At 43.1% G+C, this 20,619-nt stretch overlaps 1 protein-coding gene across 1 annotated transcript in view; it reads right to left on the bottom strand.

The window, feature by feature from the left end:
• CARS1 (cysteinyl-tRNA synthetase 1) overlaps nucleotides 1-20,619 on the bottom strand; it is a 736,066-nt gene that overhangs the window by 508,928 nt on the left and 206,519 nt on the right. Inside the window, exon 6 of the mRNA XM_044059397.1 lies at nucleotides 3,656-3,754. Within this exon, the coding sequence (XP_043915332.1) occupies nucleotides 3,656-3,754 (99 nt within the window). The remainder of the gene's footprint in view (nucleotides 1-3,655; nucleotides 3,755-20,619) is intronic.

Below are 20,619 nucleotides of genomic sequence, written 5' to 3'. Positions count from 1 at the left end.
GTACCTCTGAGAAGTATATGCTGAACAGGAGGGGTCCTAGTACTAAGCCCTGGGGAATGTCACTTGTCACAAGTTTAGAGTCACACCAAGCTCCCGCCACTCTTACCATGTGGGTTCTGTCCAAGAGTCAGTTGGCAACCCATCTCGTTACATAAGGGTTTATGTTCAGGCTGGTGAGCTTGTCTATAATACCTGTGTGGGGAATGGTGTCGAAGGCCTTTGCAAGGTCTAGGTAGGCTGTGTGGACCACCTTTCCCTAGTCTATAGCCTTGGTAACGGTCTCAAACAAGTCCACCAGGTTTAGGAGGCATGATCTGCCCTTAACAAAGCCAAACTGGGTAGGGTCCAGTGTTTGGAGTTTCCCAATGAATCTGTTAATGAGATCCATGATGATGCGCTCCATAGCTTTGCAGACCAAGCTAGTCAGGATTATAGAGCGATAGTTCCCAGGGTCAGTTCTGGCTCCACCATTGTGGAGCGGAATAACCATTGCTGTATGTCACTCTGTAGCCTGTGGAGAGCTGAGTTTAAACAGTGTGTGAGGGGTTAGTTCATCTCTGAACTCGTGTAGGACACAGCCTGGGACACCATCCGGTGCCATTGATGCTGTGTTTTTGGCTTTGTAGAGGGCTGTTTTAACCTGAGTGTCTGTGATTTCAGGGGCACTACATTTTTCTGGTATAGTTATGGGCCCTTTTGGGGGTGAGACAGGGGTGAAGTTTGCACTGAACCTGTCTGCCAAGATGTTGGCTATATTGGTCAGTTCAGTGTATTTTGTGCCATTCTGCACCAACTCCGAGCAGATCTGAGAATTACCACTTAGATTCTTGACATAACTAAAGAATGCCTTGTGGTTATCTTTGGAGTCCATGGCAATTTTTCTTTTGAAGCTAGCCTTGGATGATTTTATGAGGGAACGTAGTTTCTTGCTGATTCTGATCAGGGATGTCTTCCCTTCTTGGGATTTTACTCTTTTCTGTGCTAGTTTCCTCCTTCTGTTGTATAGCTTGTTTATGGCAGGAGTCCACCAGACTGGTTTCCTTTTCTTGGAGGAGTAAGTCTTGGTTTTGTTTGGGATAGCATGATCCATGCATTCTTGTAGGTGCCCGTAGAGTGCATTAGTAAAGGATTTTGCAGCTTGGACAGCATTATCCTTTAGCATGGGGGCTTTGAAACGTCCCACCTCAGTCTTAAGTAATGTGAAGTTAGCTTTTGAAAAGTTTTTCACGGTGCTTTCTTTGTCCGGGGGTGGTGGCGGAATGTGGATATCCAGAGTGATTAGTTTATGGTCAGATCTAACCAGCGAGGGGTTGACCTACAGTGTGGAACACCGTCGCCCAAATTGGTGATGACCGGGTCCAATATGTTGTCACCTCTGGTGGGGGTGTTGACCAGTTGATCCAGGGCATTTGGGTTTATAAATTCTAGGAAATGTTGGGCAAGGGAGTTTGTACTTGAGTAGTTCTCCCAGTTAATGCTTGGGTAATTGAAATCACCCAATATCAGGGTGTTTGGTAGGACCTTTATGTTTCCCAGTGTTTGCAGGAATGTGGAGTGGGGGTCCTGGGACATGGTGGGTGATCTGTAGCAAGCTATAATTTGAATAGCAGATTTGCCCGTTGTTATTTGCATGTGGATGATCTCTGAAGCATCGTGCTGTGCTACTAACCTGGAGGTGTGGGTATCCTTGATGAATATGGATACTCCCCCGCCTTTTGTATTTTGGTCTGGGTTTTGTGGCCGAAATGTATGGTATGAGTTGTAGCTTGGTAGTGCTTGGGCCTTAAACCACGTATCTGTTACTGCACATATATCAATTTTCTCCATAATGAGGAGTGCCTCGAGTGCGTGCACTTTGAGGTTTAGACGTCTTACGTGGAGTAGCATTACCCTCAGTTTTTTCTTACTTGTGCTATTTACGGTGGTGGGTTTGTCTTTTGAGCCTTGCCTAAAAAAGGCACTATGGGGGTGGCAAGAGCCTTGGCCAGTATTCGAAAGCCTAAGGGTGACAGGTGCAAGACGTCTCTAACGAAGCAGTGTGGTGGTTGTCGAGCATATCATCCCAGGCTGACAGACACTGGATCCCCTTTGAATGACACCAGAAGCTTAGCCAATTGTTGAAATTGATAATTTTTTCTCTATAACAAGTTATCATTCTTGGTGAGGGCAGGATGCTATTCAGGGTCAGGGTCATACTGGCCTGGACTATGTGATCAGAGAGCTCCTCCAGGTCTCTTTTCATGTAGTCCAGGGAGATACGGCTCAGGACATTCACACCAACATGGACAATGACAGAGTCATATTTGTACTTGTTCTGGAGTGACCTGAGTGCTTGTGTTATGTGGCTGAGTTCTGGAGTGACCCGACTGCTTGTGTTTTGAAGTCCACTGAGTAGGCACACCCTCTGCCCTTAATGAAACCAAATGGAGTAGGAGTTAGGGTCTGTAGGTTTCCTATGTTGTCATTTAACAAATCCTTGATTATTCTTTCCATGGCTTTTACATATTAGACTAATAAGCCTGGGTTTATAGTTTTCTAGGTCTGTGAATGGCCTGCCCTTGTGCAGTGGGGTAACAGTTTCAGTTCTCCAATTTTTGGCACAAAGCCTATTTAGAAGCTGTAGTTAAAAAGTGATTCCAGTAGGCCTGATAGTTCATGTTTCATGCTATTAAGGAGAGCATCCCAGCATATTATTGGAGCCTATCGGTGCAGTGTTCTTGGCACTGAAGAATGCCTTTGGAATGTGTTCCCTACTGGTGTGTCTGTGTGTGTGTGTCTGTGTTTCTTGTGAGAGTGCCTGGATGGGACAGGGGAGTACAAATGGAGCTAAATTTGTCTGACAGTAGATTTGCTACACCTTCTTGTTCAGTACAGAGGGCCTCATTTACAGTTAATTCAGTACATTGCTGTATATTACCTTTGTAATTTAATTGAACTGGGAGGATATTTTTATCCAAATTTGGTTTTGGGAGACCTGATAAGCACACTGAGGTGCTTGTTTAAATTGATTAAGGAGACTTCACCTTGCCAGTCACTGTACCTCCTAATTTTCACCATAATTTTCTTCCTTTTGTTGTATTCCACTAGGGTGGCCTATTTTTGACTTAGTCCTATGCTTGCTGTGACTGGGTACAGCTGCCTCTTTGCAGCTGTTAATATGATTATATATAGTTTCCATTAACAATTCCTCATAGGCAGAAGTGTTCTCAGGGTTTGGGGGAGGGGTCGGCATTACAATTTTGCTAAGGTGTTACTTAAAAGTAGGAAGTTTGCCTTACATCTTGCAAGGATAAAATTTAAGTATACTGCAAGAGATTAAAAACAGTGGCTGTAAAAGTAATCCCCAAAGCACCCTAACATGCAACACCCAAAAGTATTGCCTTTAAATGCCACTGTTTGGGTTTTACCTTAACAACTTCCATTATGACTGGCTACTTTGAACAAAGCTACTCTATCTACATGGCAAAGATAAGTAGCACAATACACAAAAGCAGCAAATCTTATGCAACTAAATGAGCCCATAACATGTGCTAACACTGTTTATCTAATGTTCTTACTACTCATCACTACATTTAGCTGCAAATGAATGTGAAGATTATCCAAAATCAGTAAACTATAAACAATCCCACTGCCCACCCACAACATCTTGACCCACCTTCAATGCAGTCTTAACATCTTCCAGCAGCTTGGATGGATCAGGTTTCTTCTTCTGATACTGCTCGAACAAATAGTTTTGTCTGGCCCTCTTAATGATCTGCATAATAAGACACCATAAATTAAGTTATCATAGTTTTTCAGGAAAATTAAGTGTGGAGCGTGTAACTTATTCACTGCTGGAAAAGTTGATACAGCTCAACAGTTCAGAAATGAACACAAATGTTAACAATGCAAGGCAATTAGACACAGGTGGCACAACATATCATTTTCAGATATTCTTACTTTATATAAATTCTTTATCGCTTGTGAAATAATTATGTGCTTTGTGACAATTAAATTGAATGTATCTAGGCAGTATGATGGCCTGCCATCTGTCTGCACTGCCTACATCATGGATATGGAAATAAGCCTGGGTGGCAAAGACAACATGGAATAATAAGATTTTTGGCCTGCTCTACTTCAAGGAACACCTGCTAACTGCTTTATCTCCATTTAGCATTGTATATGGGTGTAACAGACAAGTGATGAATATAAAGTTAAAGTTAGTGTCTGCAGCACACGGGGTGTGTGTGTGTGTGTGGGGGGGGGTGTAAAAGAAATTAGTAAGGACATCACTTGTTTTCCTGCCACTAAAACAGAAGAAAGTACAGTTGCATCCCACTTACCATAACTGTAGATGTTCAAGTTGATTAATGTTGCAGTACTGATTCTTGGTTGTTCCTTGCCATGCAGAAACCTGCGACCAGCCCGATTTCCAGTCTTTGCATCATCCCTAGCAAACGAATGTCTAAAGACTGACATCTGGGCGCCTGTATATAAGAAGGGCATCTGTAGGCACCTTCAAGTCCTTCTAAGCAGTGAACGAGCAGTCTGATGCCTGAGGACAGCACAACCTCCCTAGTTGTCTGAATCTGAGAGACGAGGAAAACTATATGAGGCAAAGAGGAGATGATGGAGATAAGAGGAATATCTTCAAAGAACTCCTCTACCCCTTTTATCCAGCAAAGGAGGAGAAAAGTGGTCAGCAGATAGAGGGGTTGGAGGGTGGGAGTTTGTACTGCAACACTGGTCTACTCAAACATCGACAATTATGTTACATGGGACACAATTGTACCGTGTTCTTCATAATCAATGTTGCAGTGCTGATTCTTGTGAGGACTCCCAAAGCCAAGAGGTGAGTGATGGGTCATCTGTATGACCTTAAGAAATAAGGTTAGACAGGGTGGCACTAGTAAAACCTGATATTGCCTAGGTTATATTGTTTTGTAAAGGTGTGCAGCGAGTTCCATGTGGCTGCCTCTAGAATGGCCTGGGTGGAGACTCCTTTGAGGAAAGCAGTGGTAGTTGTCTTATGCCTAGTAGAGTGGGCTGTAATATGCCCAGGTAGAATTTTTCTATGGGGGAAGTAACAGAACTTAATGCAGCTGGCTCTCCATTTGAAAATTGTTTGTCTGGAAACAGGCCTGCCCAGTTTACCCTTTATGAAAACCACCAGCAATTGCTCTGGTCTATTAGGGGATTTTGTCCTGTATAAATAGTACCTGACCTGATCTGCCTGTTATGTGATTTTGGGAAGAAGACTTGCAGGTGAATAGCCTGGTTTAGGGAAAGTTCTATGATACCTATAAGAAAAGTGGCCTTCCAAGCGAGCATCTTTAGAGAAGCAGTGGCAGCAGGTTCAAAGGGGGACAAGGTGAGTTTCTCTAGCACATAATTTAGATCCCAGGCAGGAATAGGGTTCCTTTTCCTTCTGGATGGTCTCAAGTGAATTACCCCTTTTGGTAAAACTTTGTGTGGGTGGGCGAGGAGACAGGTGGAACACTATACAGGCAAGTTGAGATGGTAGATGCATGTACTTTAATACTGGAGGAGCAAAGTCTCTGTCTAAATAGGCCTGAAAGGTACTCCCAAGACTGAGCTGATGTCTGTCTGAGAAGGGATGTGTTCTTGCTGTGACACCAGATGAAAAACCTCTTCAATTTTGCCAGGTATGATTTTCTGGTATTGGGTTTCCTCGCCTCCTTTAGAATGGAAAGCAAGTCCATGAGATAGGAGGCATTCCGTGGTGTCAAAAGCCAATCCTTGAGGCTGTAAATCTGTGTGTGGCTAGGCGAAGATGGAAGACGTATCCCTTGTCTTGACTGAGGAGATCTACTTCCTGCTGTTGGGTGTGCTAAATCCTCTCACTGAGGGTCAACAAAAGGGAGAATCAGTGCTGTCTCAGCCAGAAGGGTGCCACAAGGATCATACTGGGTCTGTCTGCCCTGACTTTTATCAGTATCACAAACTACCAAAAAAGAATGAATTAAATAAAATACAACCAACCAAACAGCCAGTGAAAATAAAAAAAAAGTTAATATTCTTAGCACCTCGGCTTACAAGCCTTCAAAGAGATAAAAAACATTGCACAAAAACATATTTTATAATACCCCCAATTAAGCCATTCATTAATAAACCAATAAGAAGCATGCAAAAAAAAAAATTAATTTAAAGCAATACCTTCCAATTACACTCAAGATTCAAAAAACAAAGTCCCAAACTTTAAAATATATATTGTTTCTTTATAATGCAATTTCTTTTTTCAATTCAACAGCATTATACCCTTCTACTTTTTCCCAAACAGTACTTTTTAAACAACTATTATCCCCCCATGACATAATGTATAATGGGCTGCTACAGGGCTTTCAATTCTGTTATGCTTTATATCTTAAAGATGCTCCGGCAGTCTTATTCTAAAACACCACTTAGTTTCTCCAATATAAGAGAGATTACAGAAGCATCTCAGGCCATAACACCCACACTATTACAACTGAAAGATTGCCTAGACATAATTAACATGATTAATTTTACCAAAAAAGGGAACTACAAACAGAACAGTTCCCACAAGAAAAAGTACAAAAAATCTGGGTTCTACCCATAACTCAGTATTTGGAACTGTAAAAAAAAAAAGAACTATGCACCATCATGTCCTTCATGTTTCGACCCCTCTTTAATGACAGAGTAGGTTGATTAGGTAAAACTTCCCTTAAAGATCAATTCTTCACTAAATAGCCCCAGCAGTTACTTAATAGCATCCAAAATCTTATATGTTATAATAGTAGGGTCCATACTGCAACGTCGAACGCTTAAAGCAGCGAACAATGTTACATCGACACGTTGAATCCGAAAAACAGCGATTTCTTTTCCTAGGAAAGAAATTGCTGTTCCAACCCCCGCAAAAAAAAAAAAAACACATTACACACTTCCAAACACGTACACACATACCCAATCCTAATTATACCCCCCCCAAAAGCCAGTAAACAACTAACTACACATATGCACATAACCCAAACATACATTTAACGAAAAAAAAAACAATAAACATTTTAAACCACATGCACTTACCTTAACCCGCACCTCTAACCCTAAGGTCAGTAACTGCTGCACAATCATGCTCGGGAGCTATACTGGACAAGGGACCACATTACACTTCAGAACACGGCAAAGCAACGAAGCGGTCAAGCGGCTTCTTTCCCAGGGAAATATTTCGCTGAATAGCCACTTCGCTGTTTTGCCTGTTCGCTCTACATGTGTCGACGAAAACGCATTCAACATAATGCGTTTTCGTTGAATTCATAGGAACCCATAATATAATATGTAGTAACAAAATAAACCTTCTGGTCTATTTATAATCAGAGCATAATTATTATACCCTACCATTTACTGTTACTCTCATTATTATTATCACTATTCAACTCTTGACTTATACCAAACAATCGGTTCAAAGTTCTTTCTAAAACAGACGCATCATATCCCCTTTGTAAAAAATAACTACACGTCTTACTCAGTTCTTCCATCAATATGTTTTCCTTATGACCCGCGGTGGTGGTGCTGCGATAGCGTTGTCGCCTCACAGTAAGACACTGTCTGGTTCGATTCTCAGCTAGAGCGTCTTCTGCGTAGAGATTATGCGTGAATGGGCGTACCTTCGTTGAAGGTTGTGCATCAGGGCTGGTAACTCTGCACGTAAAAATCAACTACCAATCATTAGCGGGCCAGAGTTCCGCTGTGGCGACCCCTAACCTGGAAAAGACGAAAGACACAACAACATTACAGAGTCTAGAGACTTTGTCACCTTTAGGTTTGAATCTTGAGTGTAATTGGAAGGCATTGCTTTAAACTAAATGCAGCTTCTTATTGTTTTATTAATGAATGGCTTAATTGGGGGTATTATAAAATGTGTTTTTGTACAATTTTTATCTCTTTGAAGGCTTGTAAGCCAAGGTGCTAAGAATATTTAAGTTTTTTTACTGGCCGTTTGGGTGGTTGTATTTTATTTTTTGACTTATCAGTACTCTGAGGTCAGAAGTAAGGACAGTAATGCCTACAGGAACAAGTTTTTCCATGTGAAAGAGTAAGCATCTATTTTCCAAGTACATGTCCATTGAGCTCTGGAGCAGACCTTCTGTAGTTGTCTGTTCTGGTTAGAGGTGAATAGGTTTAGAGAGGGGACATCCCACAGTAGAGTTAGGTCCAGGAACACCTCTCTCTCCAATGCCCATTCACTGGAGTCTAGAAGATCCCTGCTTATAGGGTCTGCCAGGGTATTGTTCTGACCCGGACTATAAGATGGTATGACAGTTAGCTCTAGTTCTTGAGCAAGCATCCAAATCTTCCTCATGAGGCTGCACAAAGGGTAGTACAGGGTACCCCTCGCTCATTTATGTACCACATCACTGTGATGTTGCCTGTCCAGATCTGCAAGGTCCCTGGGCTTAAATTCTGCGGAAAAGCCTTTATGGCCAGGTAGACTGCTAGTAGCTCCTTCCGATTTATATGCAATTTTCTCTGCTGGGGTGCCCAGATATCTTGCACTTTCAGGGAACTTAAGTGGGCCCCACAAGCTATGTCGGAACTGTCTGGGGTGATGGTCTTTGTCTGCTTCTGGTAATGAGAAATCTGCCTCTGGGCTCTACAGTATGGTGTTCTTCCATCAAAAGAATGGCTTCTTTATGCATGGAAGGAGAGGCAGAAGGGTACCCAGGGGCTGAGAATGCTGTTTCCAAGCATTTTTTAGGAATCACTTTAGTTTTCTGATGTGTAACTTTGCAAGTGGTAGTATGAGAATACAGAATGCCATGTAACCCAGAATCCTCAGAAATTCCCTTGCTGAAATATGTTGTTTTGGAAAAAGGCTGGTCTAGTATTTTGTCAGCAAATATATCTTGTCTTAGGGGAGGAATGAAGGCTTTCTGTTGGGCCAAATTTATGAGAGTGCTCAGAAAGTGGATCCTTGTTTGAGGAAGAATTTGTGACTTCTGAAGATTTAAGGTGAGACCTACATTCTGTAAGCAGTCTATGGTGATCTGCAAGGTGTTTAGAGTCTCTGTTTTGGATTTCTCCGAATGAGACAATCATCTAAACAGGGATAAATATGAACTCTCAAGAGTTCTACAGTGTGATATCACAGGAGCTAAGCAGTTTGTGAAAACTCTCTGAGCAGTGGACAGACCAAATGGTAAAGCACAGAACTGGAAGTGAGAGCTTGTTGTTACAAATCTTAGGTATTTTCTGTGACTATGTGCTAAGGGGACATGAAGGTAAGCACCTTTTAGGTCTAGAGTGACCACGAAGGCATCTTGGAAGATCATGAGTGGTAATTTTTGCTAAATAAACATTTTAAAGTTTGGAATACTGAGAAACGTGTTTAGTTTTGAAAGATCCAAGATGGAAGTCCAGTTACTCTCTTTTCTTGGAACTAGAAAGATTTCTGAAAAGAAACCTTTCCCCCTCCTGACCTGGAAGAAAAGGGTAAACAGATCCTTGGTGAAGTAGTTCCCTGAGGATAGGTGGTAATAGGCTTTCCTGTTCTTTTGGGTTTTTGGAATGGCCAAAAATTGTGGGATTTCTATGAACTTATGTAGTACCCTCTTTCTAAGATATAGAGGACCCACTGGTCCCTGATGATGGTTTTCCATTGTTTTAGTAAGAAGGAGACTCTTCCAGCCAAAGATCTGGAGGGGAGGGTGGGTAGGGTTATGGGAAACTGGGGTTGAACAGTCACAGTTGGTCTCTCTACTGAGTGGGGTCCTTGGAGCTCCCAGTTCTGTGTGATTGCTCTGGTTGTCACCTCCTACACTGTCTGGGTCTCATGCCACAGGGAAGCCTCCACTTGTCTTGTTTAGGGGAGAAAGGCCAAGGTTTTGAGGGCTAATTCCAACTGTACCTTGGTGTCGGAGACAGATAAAATTCCTGAACAGTTTTTATTTGCTTTCCTTTTTTATCCAGCTTCACAAAAACATGTTCAGCTGGAGGTCCAAAAAATAATTCTTTGTCTAATGGAAATCCAGCAGTTCAGCCTTGACCTGATCTGACAGGGGCAGGATCCTGAGTCATGCATGTCTGCAGATGACAGAACCTGTGGGAACTGTCTGCATGATGCATCTAAGGTATCATAGCCACACTTTAGAAATGTATGGAGACTTGTAAAGCTTCTCTTGCAGTCTCCTGAATTTCCTTTAATAAGGTTCTAGCTACAAGAGTCCACTCTAGATAGAATTTTGTCCTGGAGAAATTCAAGGTAGGTTAGCATATGGAATTGGCAATTTAATACTCTTATTCCAAGGGTGGAAAAGGCATAAGAATTTCCCCAAATCTGTTTAATAGACTATTTTCCCTGTCATTAAGTAAGGGTTGTCTAGTTGGTCCCTTAGGTACACCTTCTGAGGATTCAGTGGGAGACTACTGAGGGGTCAGCCTTGGATTTCTTGTAAAGGTGCTTGTGAGAGTCAACCACTCTGTAAAACCTGTCTGGTTTCCTAAGAACTGGTGGTAAAGAATCATGGGTACTTGCGTATTATCGCAATCAGAATTGTAACCTGAGATAATTTGTAATGTTTTCGCAAACCTATCAATGTTAACCTGAAAAGGCTTGTGTAAAGTCTCAATTACTATTCTGTCTGTTTGTGTATGACATTGCAAGATGAATAACGCCAACATTTATATTCCCAAAGAGCATCCTTTCCTGACCTGACAATGAAAATTCAGTACATATGGCTGCTGCTTCTGAGTCCTGTGAAGAAGGATCTGTTTATGTCTTCAGTTTTTCTACATGTTTACCATACCCTAAACTTCTTACACCAAAACAACTATGCAGAAAATTGAATAAAAACAAGTAATATTAAAACGATAAAGTGCTATTTACTAAAGTAATAGTCAACGTAAAATACAGTACAGTCAGTTTGAAGAAAGATAAAAGTTGTAAATTACAATATCACAGTACACAAATACAAATGTAAAAAACATACTGTCACTGTCTACTAATACAAGGCAAGAGGTTAAAAAGTGGGAAACGTCAAACAGGATCAACCCAAAAGTCACAGTTACATGAATAAAGATCATCACAACTTGCCATACTTTACGATATTCTATGAAGACGACATTGGCTAACAAAGACTCTGAAGCAAAACTCTGGTTTATTTTATGCGAAAGTAACTTACGTTGGATAAATACATCCTCGACAAATAGGACATATGACCGTTATTCCTCTTCCTGCCTCATACACAATATGACAGACTATTAATTAGCACTTCACACATCCCTCCCTTTTAAGGCTAACATTGAGATTTTCGGCCAAACATAACGAATTTGGGCAGGTTGGAAATCTGATTGCAATAATACATAAGTACCGAATCATGTAAACCAATGCTTTCAAAGACATCATCCAGTACTATGTGCACAGTAGGGATAGCCAGTGGCCTAGGACAAGGCAAATATAGTAGTTCCCTCTGAGCTTGTGAAAACTGTTTATTTTCCCATCTGAAAGCCTCCTTCAATCTATAAAGGTTATCACTGAAAGAAAGGTCCTTGGAACGGAAGGCAGAAGAGAGGGTGCCATCACAGTCTGAATCTGGATAAGTTTGTGGTGGCAAGTGACTAGGTATTACAACTCCTCCTCATCCTCTGAGCTTCAGGAATCTGAATCTTCTTGAAAGGCCACCTCCCTGTTTTTTCTGGATGGGGAGGCTTCAGTAGCAGAAATGTGGGAGTGCTCTCTGGATTTCATGAAAGCCATGAATTCCTGTGCTATTTTTAGGTTTTGAGCTTTGGCTTGAGAAGAAGTGACAGAAGGCAGGCATGAAGAAAGGGAAGTGGTTCACTTTGGTTTAGATGTCCATTTAGAAGGGATGACCTGAGGTTGCAGTCATTAGACTGTAACTTTAGAGAAGGTTTCAGTAGCTGAAGTAGACAGGGTGCTGTCCTCGAAACTCATAACATTAATGTCAGAAGCTGGGGCCTGTTCAGCAACCTCAGACCCAACCAACATCTATGTCATGGCAACAGTTGTAGATAGGCCATAAACCATGGTGGCCTAATGAGGGGTTGAGCTACAGCTTTCAGGCATCAGATTTGCCAGACCAGGGGGCGGTAAAGGCACCTCACCTGGGTTGTCAACCGACTTGGGGACTACAGCTAGAGCTTTCTCAGAAACAGAGTCCTTGGTCTTTTTGTCCTTCTGTTTCTTTGGAATGATGCTAGTGGAAGCTGGTATTTGTGAAGACCTTGCAGTAGCTGTGGGTTGCAATGCCACTGGGCAAACCAAAGAGAAGGACGTCATATGGGCAGTTAATAAGTCATCCCTGTGTTTGAGGAATTTCAAACAGAATTTTGCACAGTCAGGACAATTTGAGACTTTGTGCTGAGGCCCCAAGCAGATAAGACAAAAGGGAAAATCTTCACACGGGATTTGCTTCCCACACTTCAGACAGCTGTTGACCTTTTTAAAACACTGAATTAACACAGGAAAATACCCAATGGGGCACTTATCTGATTGGAAGAAGGAGACACTCTGGAAAAATGAACAGACCGATGGACAGGGATTGTTTTTAACACTCGTGAAACACATTAGACTGCATGGCTAGAAAGAAATAAAGATGGCACCTACAGATGACCTTCTTGTACCCTGATATCCAGACATCAGTCTTCAGGTGTCTATCTTCCAGTGATGATGCAGAGACTCCAGAAAATGAGCTGTTTTGGGGTTTCTGCAGGTCAGAAAGGCCCAATAATCAGTAATACAACATGGACTATGAAGATCATCATCTTAAAAAGCAAGTTAATAAGCAATGAATGGGGGAGGCTTTTCACATGGCACTTCTATGAGAACTATGGGCATTCTTCATGGGGGCTAGGAGATGTGCAGCCTCCGAGACCTAGAACATCATGCAGCTGAACAGACTTAGGAAAGGAGAATCAGTAAATTTATAAGCACTGCTCTTTCAGCGCTGGACTGGAACGATGATTATTATGCTACCGAAGAACACCATAACATAAGTGCTACAAATTCTGTATGCCAAAAGTAACAAATCTCAAAAATAAATACTGAAACTACACCGATCAAAAAAATGAAACGTTTTCCTTTTTATGCTTGGTAAAATAAAAATCAACCTTTCACCCTTCAGACAAACTTTGTTTGAATAGTGGTACTGCTGAGAATTTTTTTTTGTTTTTTTTACAAGGTAATGTGGAGTTGGGGTCAAGGCAAGTGGCAGGGTTAGGATTAGCACATTCATTCATGTAAGGATGGATAGGAGGGTGATGTTTTCATAAAAAAATAAATAAATAAAAAATGGATACCGCATTACACTCTGCAGATTTAGTTAAAGTCTAAACAGATCAAACTAGCCTGGGCAGCACAGATTGCTGCACTTGTTTGCTTATTTCTTCAGTTGCAGTACCTTCCTGGACTACATGAAAAGAGATATGGAAGAGCTCTCGGATCATGTGGCCCAGGCAGGTATGACCCTAACCCCGAGTACCATCCTGCCTTCGCCCAGAATGATACCACAGCATAAGGACAAAATGATGGACTTCAACAACTGCCTAAGCTTCTGGTGTCATTCAAAGGGGATTTAGTATCTGTCTGCCTGGGACGACATGATCGACAAACCACAATGCTTTGCCAGAGATGGTCTGCACCTGTCACCCCTGGGATTCAGGTTACTGGATAAAGCTCTTGCCACCCCTATAGTGCCTTTTTTTAAGCAAGGTTCAAAGGACAAAGCCACCACCATAACAGATACAAGCATGGAAAATCTGAAGGTAATGCTACTCAATGCTAGAACTTTAAACCTCAAAATGCACTCTCTCGAGGCACTCCAAAAAATGGAGAACATTGATATCGGTGCAGTAAATGAGACCTGGTTCAAGGCTCCAGACAGCACCCCAGCAATACCAGGCTACAACTCTTACCACACTTTTCGGCCACCTAATGAAGACTGAAACACTAAAGGTGGAGGAGTGTCCATATTCACCAAGGATACACACACCTCCAGGCTAGTTGCCCAACACAATGCACCTGAAATTCTCCAGGTGCGACTAACACTAGGTAAGACTACAATCCAAATTGTACCTTGCTACAGATCCCCCACCATGCCCCAAGATCCTCACTACATCTTTCTAAACATACTGGAAAAATATTAAGATACAACCAAACACCCTAATACTGGGTGATTTCAACTACCCTGCCATAACTGGGAAAACTACTCGGGTACCAACACATTTTCCCAACGGTTCTTGGAATTCATAAATTCCAATGCCCTGGATCAACTAATCCATTGTCCCACCAGGGGCTCCAATATCCTAGATCTGGTCATTACCAACATGGGAGATTGGTGCTCCACACCAGTGGTCACCCCCTCATTGGTCAGGTCTGACCATAAGCTAATCACCCTTGACATCCACATCCCACCCCCACCCCCCAGTAAGGAAACCTCCATAAAAAACTTCTCCAAAGCCAACTTCATGCTACTCAAGTCAGAAGTGACAAACTTCATGACACCCATGCAGACGGGACCTGAAAGTTCGACTGCTGAATCCTACACTAAGGCACTGCACAAGCACATCCACTCGTGTATGAATCGTGCCATCCCAAATAGAACCAAGATGGTCTCCTCCAAAAAAAAGAAGCCTATCTGGTGGTCCCCTGCCATAAACAAACTATACAACAGAAGGAAGAAACTGTTTCAGAAAAGAAGAAAATCCCAGGATGCAGAAAACTCCCTTACCAGCCTCAGTAAGAAGTTGAGATCCCTCATAAAATCCTCCAAAGAAAGTTACAAAAATAAAATTGCTAAAGATTCCAAAGACAACCACAAGGCATTCTATAGTTATGTCATGAATCTAAATGGCAATGCTCAGATCTGCTCTGAGCCACAATAAAATGGAATTAAATATACTGATCCCAAGGATATTGCCAATACCCTGGCAGATCGATTTAGTGCCAACTTCACCCCCCTCTCACCCCCTAAAGGGCCCATCTCAATACCAAAAGATTGACAAATTCCAGTAATCACGGCCACACAGGCTGAAACCACACTCTCCAAAGCTAAGAACACAGCATCCAAGGGACCAGATGACATCCCGGGCTGTGTACTACATGAATTACAAAATGAATTGACACCTCACCTAAGTGTCATGTTTAATCATAGCCTCACCTCAGGCTTCGTGCCCTCTGAGTGGCGCACAGCTACAGTTATCCCACTCCACAAAGGGGGATCCACCTTGGATCTCAGGAACTACCATCCCATCAGTCTGATGAGCCTGATCTGCAAGGGTATGGAACACATTATCATGGAACTTATAAACAAAGACACTGGCAACCTTCAAACACTGGACCCCACCCAGTTTGGGTTTGAGAAGGGCTGATCTTGTCTCCTGAACCTGACTGACTTCTTTGAATCAGTCTCCAGAGCTGTGGACAAGGGTTAGGAGGTCCACACAGTTTATCTGGACCCCGCCAAGGCCTTTGACACCATCCCCCACTCTGGAATCATAGATAAACTTACTAAGCTGGGCATAAATCCTGATGTCACTCGATGGGTTGCCAAATGGCTTACTGACAGAACCCAGACTATAAAAGTAGCCGACTCCAAATCCAGCTCCAGACAGGTGGCAAGTGGAGTACCTCAGGGTTCAGTCCTGGGACCGCTCTTGTTTGGCATCTACTTCTCTGAAGTAAAGGCCAACACTAAGGGACTCTGGCTAACAAAGTTCGCAGATGACTGCAAACTGGGAGCCATTACTGAATCCCCAAATGATGTGGATAGTCTACAAAAGGGCCTTACAGAAACAGATGCTTGGTGCCAGCGCCATGGACTCAAACTTAATGCCAAGAAATGTATAGTTATCCCCTTTGGGAAAAAAACATATACCCGTGAATTACCACATAGGTGGCAGTACACTAAACACCGAAAGTGTGATGAGAGACTTAGGGACACAGGTGGACAGTGGTCTCACCTTCGATAACCACATCACCACAACAGTCAGGAAATCCTTCAACATGGCACACCTCATCACTAAGGGATTTTCATCCAGAAAAAAGGAGGTCATTGTCCCACTGTACTCATCCCTCATTAGACCCATTATAGAGTACAACGCCCCGTTTTGTATGTACCTCACAAGACATCTGCAACAGCTGGAAAGGACACATAAATACCTTGCTAAAAGAATCACAGGCCTAAAGCAGATGCCCTATGCTGACCGTCTAAAACAACTCCAGCTATACTCTGTGGCATATCGTCTACTCAGAGGTGATCTCTGCTTAACATTCAAGGCCATGTCAAACCCTGAGCTGTTGGACATGCTCCACTTAAAGAAATCCCAATCCCTCAGAGCCACACGCTCCAGAGATCTAAACCCTGTCATCACAATGAACAAAACATGCTGGAGGAATAGGTTCCTAACCCAGAGACTCCCCATACTCTGGAATAGACTGCCCATACATGTCAAGCAGAGTGCCTCCTTGGCCCTCTTAAAAATGAACCTAGATGATTGGATGGGAGATAGGAAATTCACCTCAGAGATCATGTCAGTCGCCCTGCTAGTATTGTGGGGAGAAATATCCAGGGAATTGTTATGGCTAGGATTGTATAGGCCCTATTGTCGATAGCCTAGTATCAACCTATGAACAATGAATTTCTGTCCGATGCTGTAACACACATATATATACATATGGTGAAGCCTACCACAACCCCCAGAACACAAAAACACACACTAAGTTACTTTGACTGTGTACAACTCGGATGTTTAATTGCAATCAAATGCATAAATAACTAATGGAACACTGAAATGCATTTCAGCTTGTTGCTGTCAGGTACATACAGTGTAATCCACTGAACTTCTTGCATATGCACAGAAGCACAAGCATGTTTATACACAGACACAATAACAGGCATACACTAATTCATCAATTACTGCCACTTTAGTGTGTATACCTCAAATGTCTGATTGTGATCAAATAAATAATACCTACCTCAGTAATGTATTTCAGACTGCTGCTGTTAACCACCTCCACACAAAATATTAAGCAAATTAAAGGAAACAAATGCATACTCTCCTGCAGGTTGGCTGTGTCCCTGTCAGTGTTATGACAATGAACATTATAATCATTTCAGATCACATCATACTGCACACTATAGTATTTAATAAAAAATCCCCATCCCCTATTCCTGCACTATTTGAGGCCATCCACAGCACTTAGACTGCATCAGTCACCAGTCACCCGAAGCAGACTAAGCCAACATGAATTGCAGCTCAACAGTTTAGCTAGGAATCCAAAACAGCTCACATAAAAGTACATTTCCATGAAAAATCAGTTGAACCTGTAAAAAAGGTATAATCACCTTATTTTCTATAAGGTCATAAGCATAAAATAGAAGTTATGTCCTTACCATAACGTTCCATGTGGAGTGTTCATCTCGCCTTTGTTTTTACACCTGGGTTCGGAGCCGATCCTCGGCTCCGTGTCGGCCGCTTGGCAAAGCTCTGCATCGAGAAGAAGCTCGAGACCAACCTAACTCCCACAATCCCCCTCTGCCTTTAACCTCAGATCTAGTTTGCAAGCAAAGCAGCAGTCAACAGAAGAGAGCATAACACATTCATGCCAAACAAGAATAAACATAGCTAAAAACATATAGCCACAACAACTGCTCAAGGCAGAAGCAGGAGAAACAAACCAGACACCTAAACTGGACGTTCTTCCTGAGGGTGGGAGGGTGGGAATGTAAGAACAAAGGCGAGATGAACACTCCACATGGAACGTTATGGTAAGGACATAACATCTATATGTGAGAGTGTTCAATCTCGCCGTTTGTTCTTACACCTGGGTTGCGTCCCTAGCTCCATGTTCCTGAGGAACTCAGGGGAGAACGTTCCTGAGCACAGTGGAACCAAAGGTTGCCCTGTCCCTAGAAATCCTGTCTACTTTGTAATGAGAAATGAATGTATGTGGTTTAGACCAAGTGGCAGCCGCACAAATAGTGTCTAACGGCAGGCGGGCTGCATGAGCCAGGGATGTAGATACTGATCTTGTAGAGTGCCCTTTGGGCTTGACAGGTAAAGTTTGTTCAGAGGCAGTATACACAAAAATAATACAATCAGAAAGCCATTTGGACAGGGTTCGTTTCGTAGCTGCCATACCCTTCTTGCTGTCTGAGAAGGCTACAAAGAGCTGGTCTGTTTTTCTGTGATCCTTTGTTCTGTCCAAGTAAAATCTGAGTTGTCTATGAACATCTAACTTGTGTAACATATATTCCAACTTATTGGAGTGGTTTTTGAAAAAGGTGGGGAGTTCAATGGACTGATTAATATTATTAACGGAGCAAACTTTGGGAAGAAAGGATGGATTAGTGCGAAGAGATACTCTATCAGGGTGAAAAAACAAATAAGGATGTTTAAATGAAAGAGCTTGAAGCTCCGATACCCGCCTGGCCGATGTGATAGCCACCAGAAAAAGGGTCTTCCATGACAAAAACTTCAAAGGACAGGAAGAGGCTGGTTCAAAAGGTGGTAGCATCAGCTGTGATAAAAGAAGGTTCAAGTTCCAAGGTGAAGTAGGACTTCTAACTGGTGGTCTAATATGGAAAGATCCTTTTAGAAAGGCCTTACAAAGTCTGTGAGCCATAATAGGAGCCCCACTTTCTCCCACATGAAAGTTTGAAATGGCAGCTAATTGCACTCTCAAAGTGGCAGGAAAAGCCCCTTGGTGGAACAGTTGGGTTAAAAACTCCAAGACCTTATTCAGAGGAGCTATTACGGGATCCAATTGTTGTGTAGTTGCCCAGTGCACAAAATGCTTCCATTTACTAGTGTAAATCTTTGTAGTGGAAGCTTTATGAGAAGCCACCAGGATATTTTGAACTGCAGGGGATAGAAGATCAGACCTGGCTAAGAAGGGAAGCGGAGCAGCCAAGCTGCTAGTCTGAGGGAGAGAAGCGACGGGTGGAGAGCCCCTGACGAGTGGGTCAGCAGATCCGGCTCTGGGTCCAGGATCCAGGGTTCCCGCATTTGGTGTGACAGAAGAAAGGGAAACCAGATTTGACGAGGCCAGAATGGGGCAATGAGGATAATTGTCCTTTGCAGGTTGCTGGCTTTCTGTAGAAATTTTGAAATCAGGGAAACAGGAGGAAAAGCGTACAGGAGACCCGGGGGCCAATCGTGAACCAGAGCGTCCCTGGGGACTTTCCCTGGAGGGGGTAATAGGGCAAAATAGCTTCTGCATTTGGCGTTCATTGGAGACGCAAACAGATCGCAGGAAGGCTGGCCCCACTTGCGAAATATTTCCTTCGCAACTGACTGTTTGCGGGACCACTCGTGAGGTAACAGGATGGCTCTGCTCAACTTGTCCGCTATCACGTTGGATAACCCCGGGATGTGCGTTGCTATCAGAAAGCAACCTGTGGACTCCGCCCATTGCCAGATTCTCATGGCCTCTCTGCATAGTTGATAAGACTTGGTTCCCCCTTGCTTGTTTATGTACCAGACTACGGACATGTTGTCCGTCTGAACTGCAATTGTCCCTAGAGGAAGAAGGGGAGCAAAGTGTTGCAACGCTAGAAACACTGCCCTCAACTCTAAAACATTGATATGCAGATTGTATTCCAAATTGGTCCATTCGGCCTTGGACTGTCTGTCCCTGAAAGATGCCCCCCCACCCTATCAGGGAAGCGTCCGTGGTCACCGTTGCTGTCGGCGTGGGCAGCACAAATGGTCTTCCGCTGGAAAGATTGCAAGTCCGGAGCCACCAAGCCAGGTGTGATTTGCATATGTTTGTGATGTGAATTTCGTGCGTCAGGGGTAACTGTTGGAATGACCATTGTGCAAACAGTAGCCATTGAAGAACTCTCATGTGCAGTCTTCCCAAGGGTATCGCAATGAGAGAAGCTGCCATGAGACCCAAAACCTTCAGAACCAGTTTCGCTGGGGATTTTCTGGATGATAGAAGGAGATATATGGTTTTGTAGGGAGGCTATCCTTTGTGAAGGAAGCCTTAGAATTAAGCAACGCGTATCCAATTCTGCTCCTATGAATGAGATATGCTGTGATGGCTGTAGTAAAGATTTTTCGAAATTTACGGAAATTCCGAGATGAACACAAAGTTGTAGTGTGTAATCCCTGGCCTGAATCAGTCGACGCTCGGTGGTGGCAGAAAGGAGCCAGTCGTCCAGATACGGAAACACCTGGAATCCCATGCGTCTCAAGTGAGACGCTACCACTGCCATACATTTGGTGAAAACCCTGGGGGCTGAGGTCAGACCAAAGGGCAGGGCTCGAAACTGAAAATGACTGGCTCCCAGCCGGAAGCGCAAGTGATCCCTGGACGCCCTGGCCATTTTGATGTGGTAGTATGCGTCCTTTAGATCTATTGAGCACATCCAGTTGTCCTTCTGTAAAAATGGAAGGATCGATTGAAGCGTGACCATCCGGAACTTTTCTTTCTTGATGAATGTATTGAGTTTGCTTAGGTCCAGAATTGGCCTCCAGTCCCCTGTCTTTTTTGGAACTAAAAAGAACCTTGAGTAAGTTCCGAATCCTCTTTGGTCCGCTGGGACTGGTTGGATGACTCTTTTTTCTAGCAGCTTTGAAATTTCTATAGCTGCAGGGCCTCACAGATGGGGCGGCACATCTGGGAGTCTTTTCTGTGGA

This window comes from Protopterus annectens, chromosome 17.part0 (genome assembly GCF_019279795.1).
Source record: "Protopterus annectens isolate FY-2018-M chromosome 17.part0, PAN1.0, whole genome shotgun sequence".
NCBI lineage: Eukaryota > Metazoa > Chordata > Ceratodontiformes > Protopteridae > Protopterus > Protopterus annectens.
This window is presented reverse-complemented; position numbering and strand designations above follow the sequence as displayed.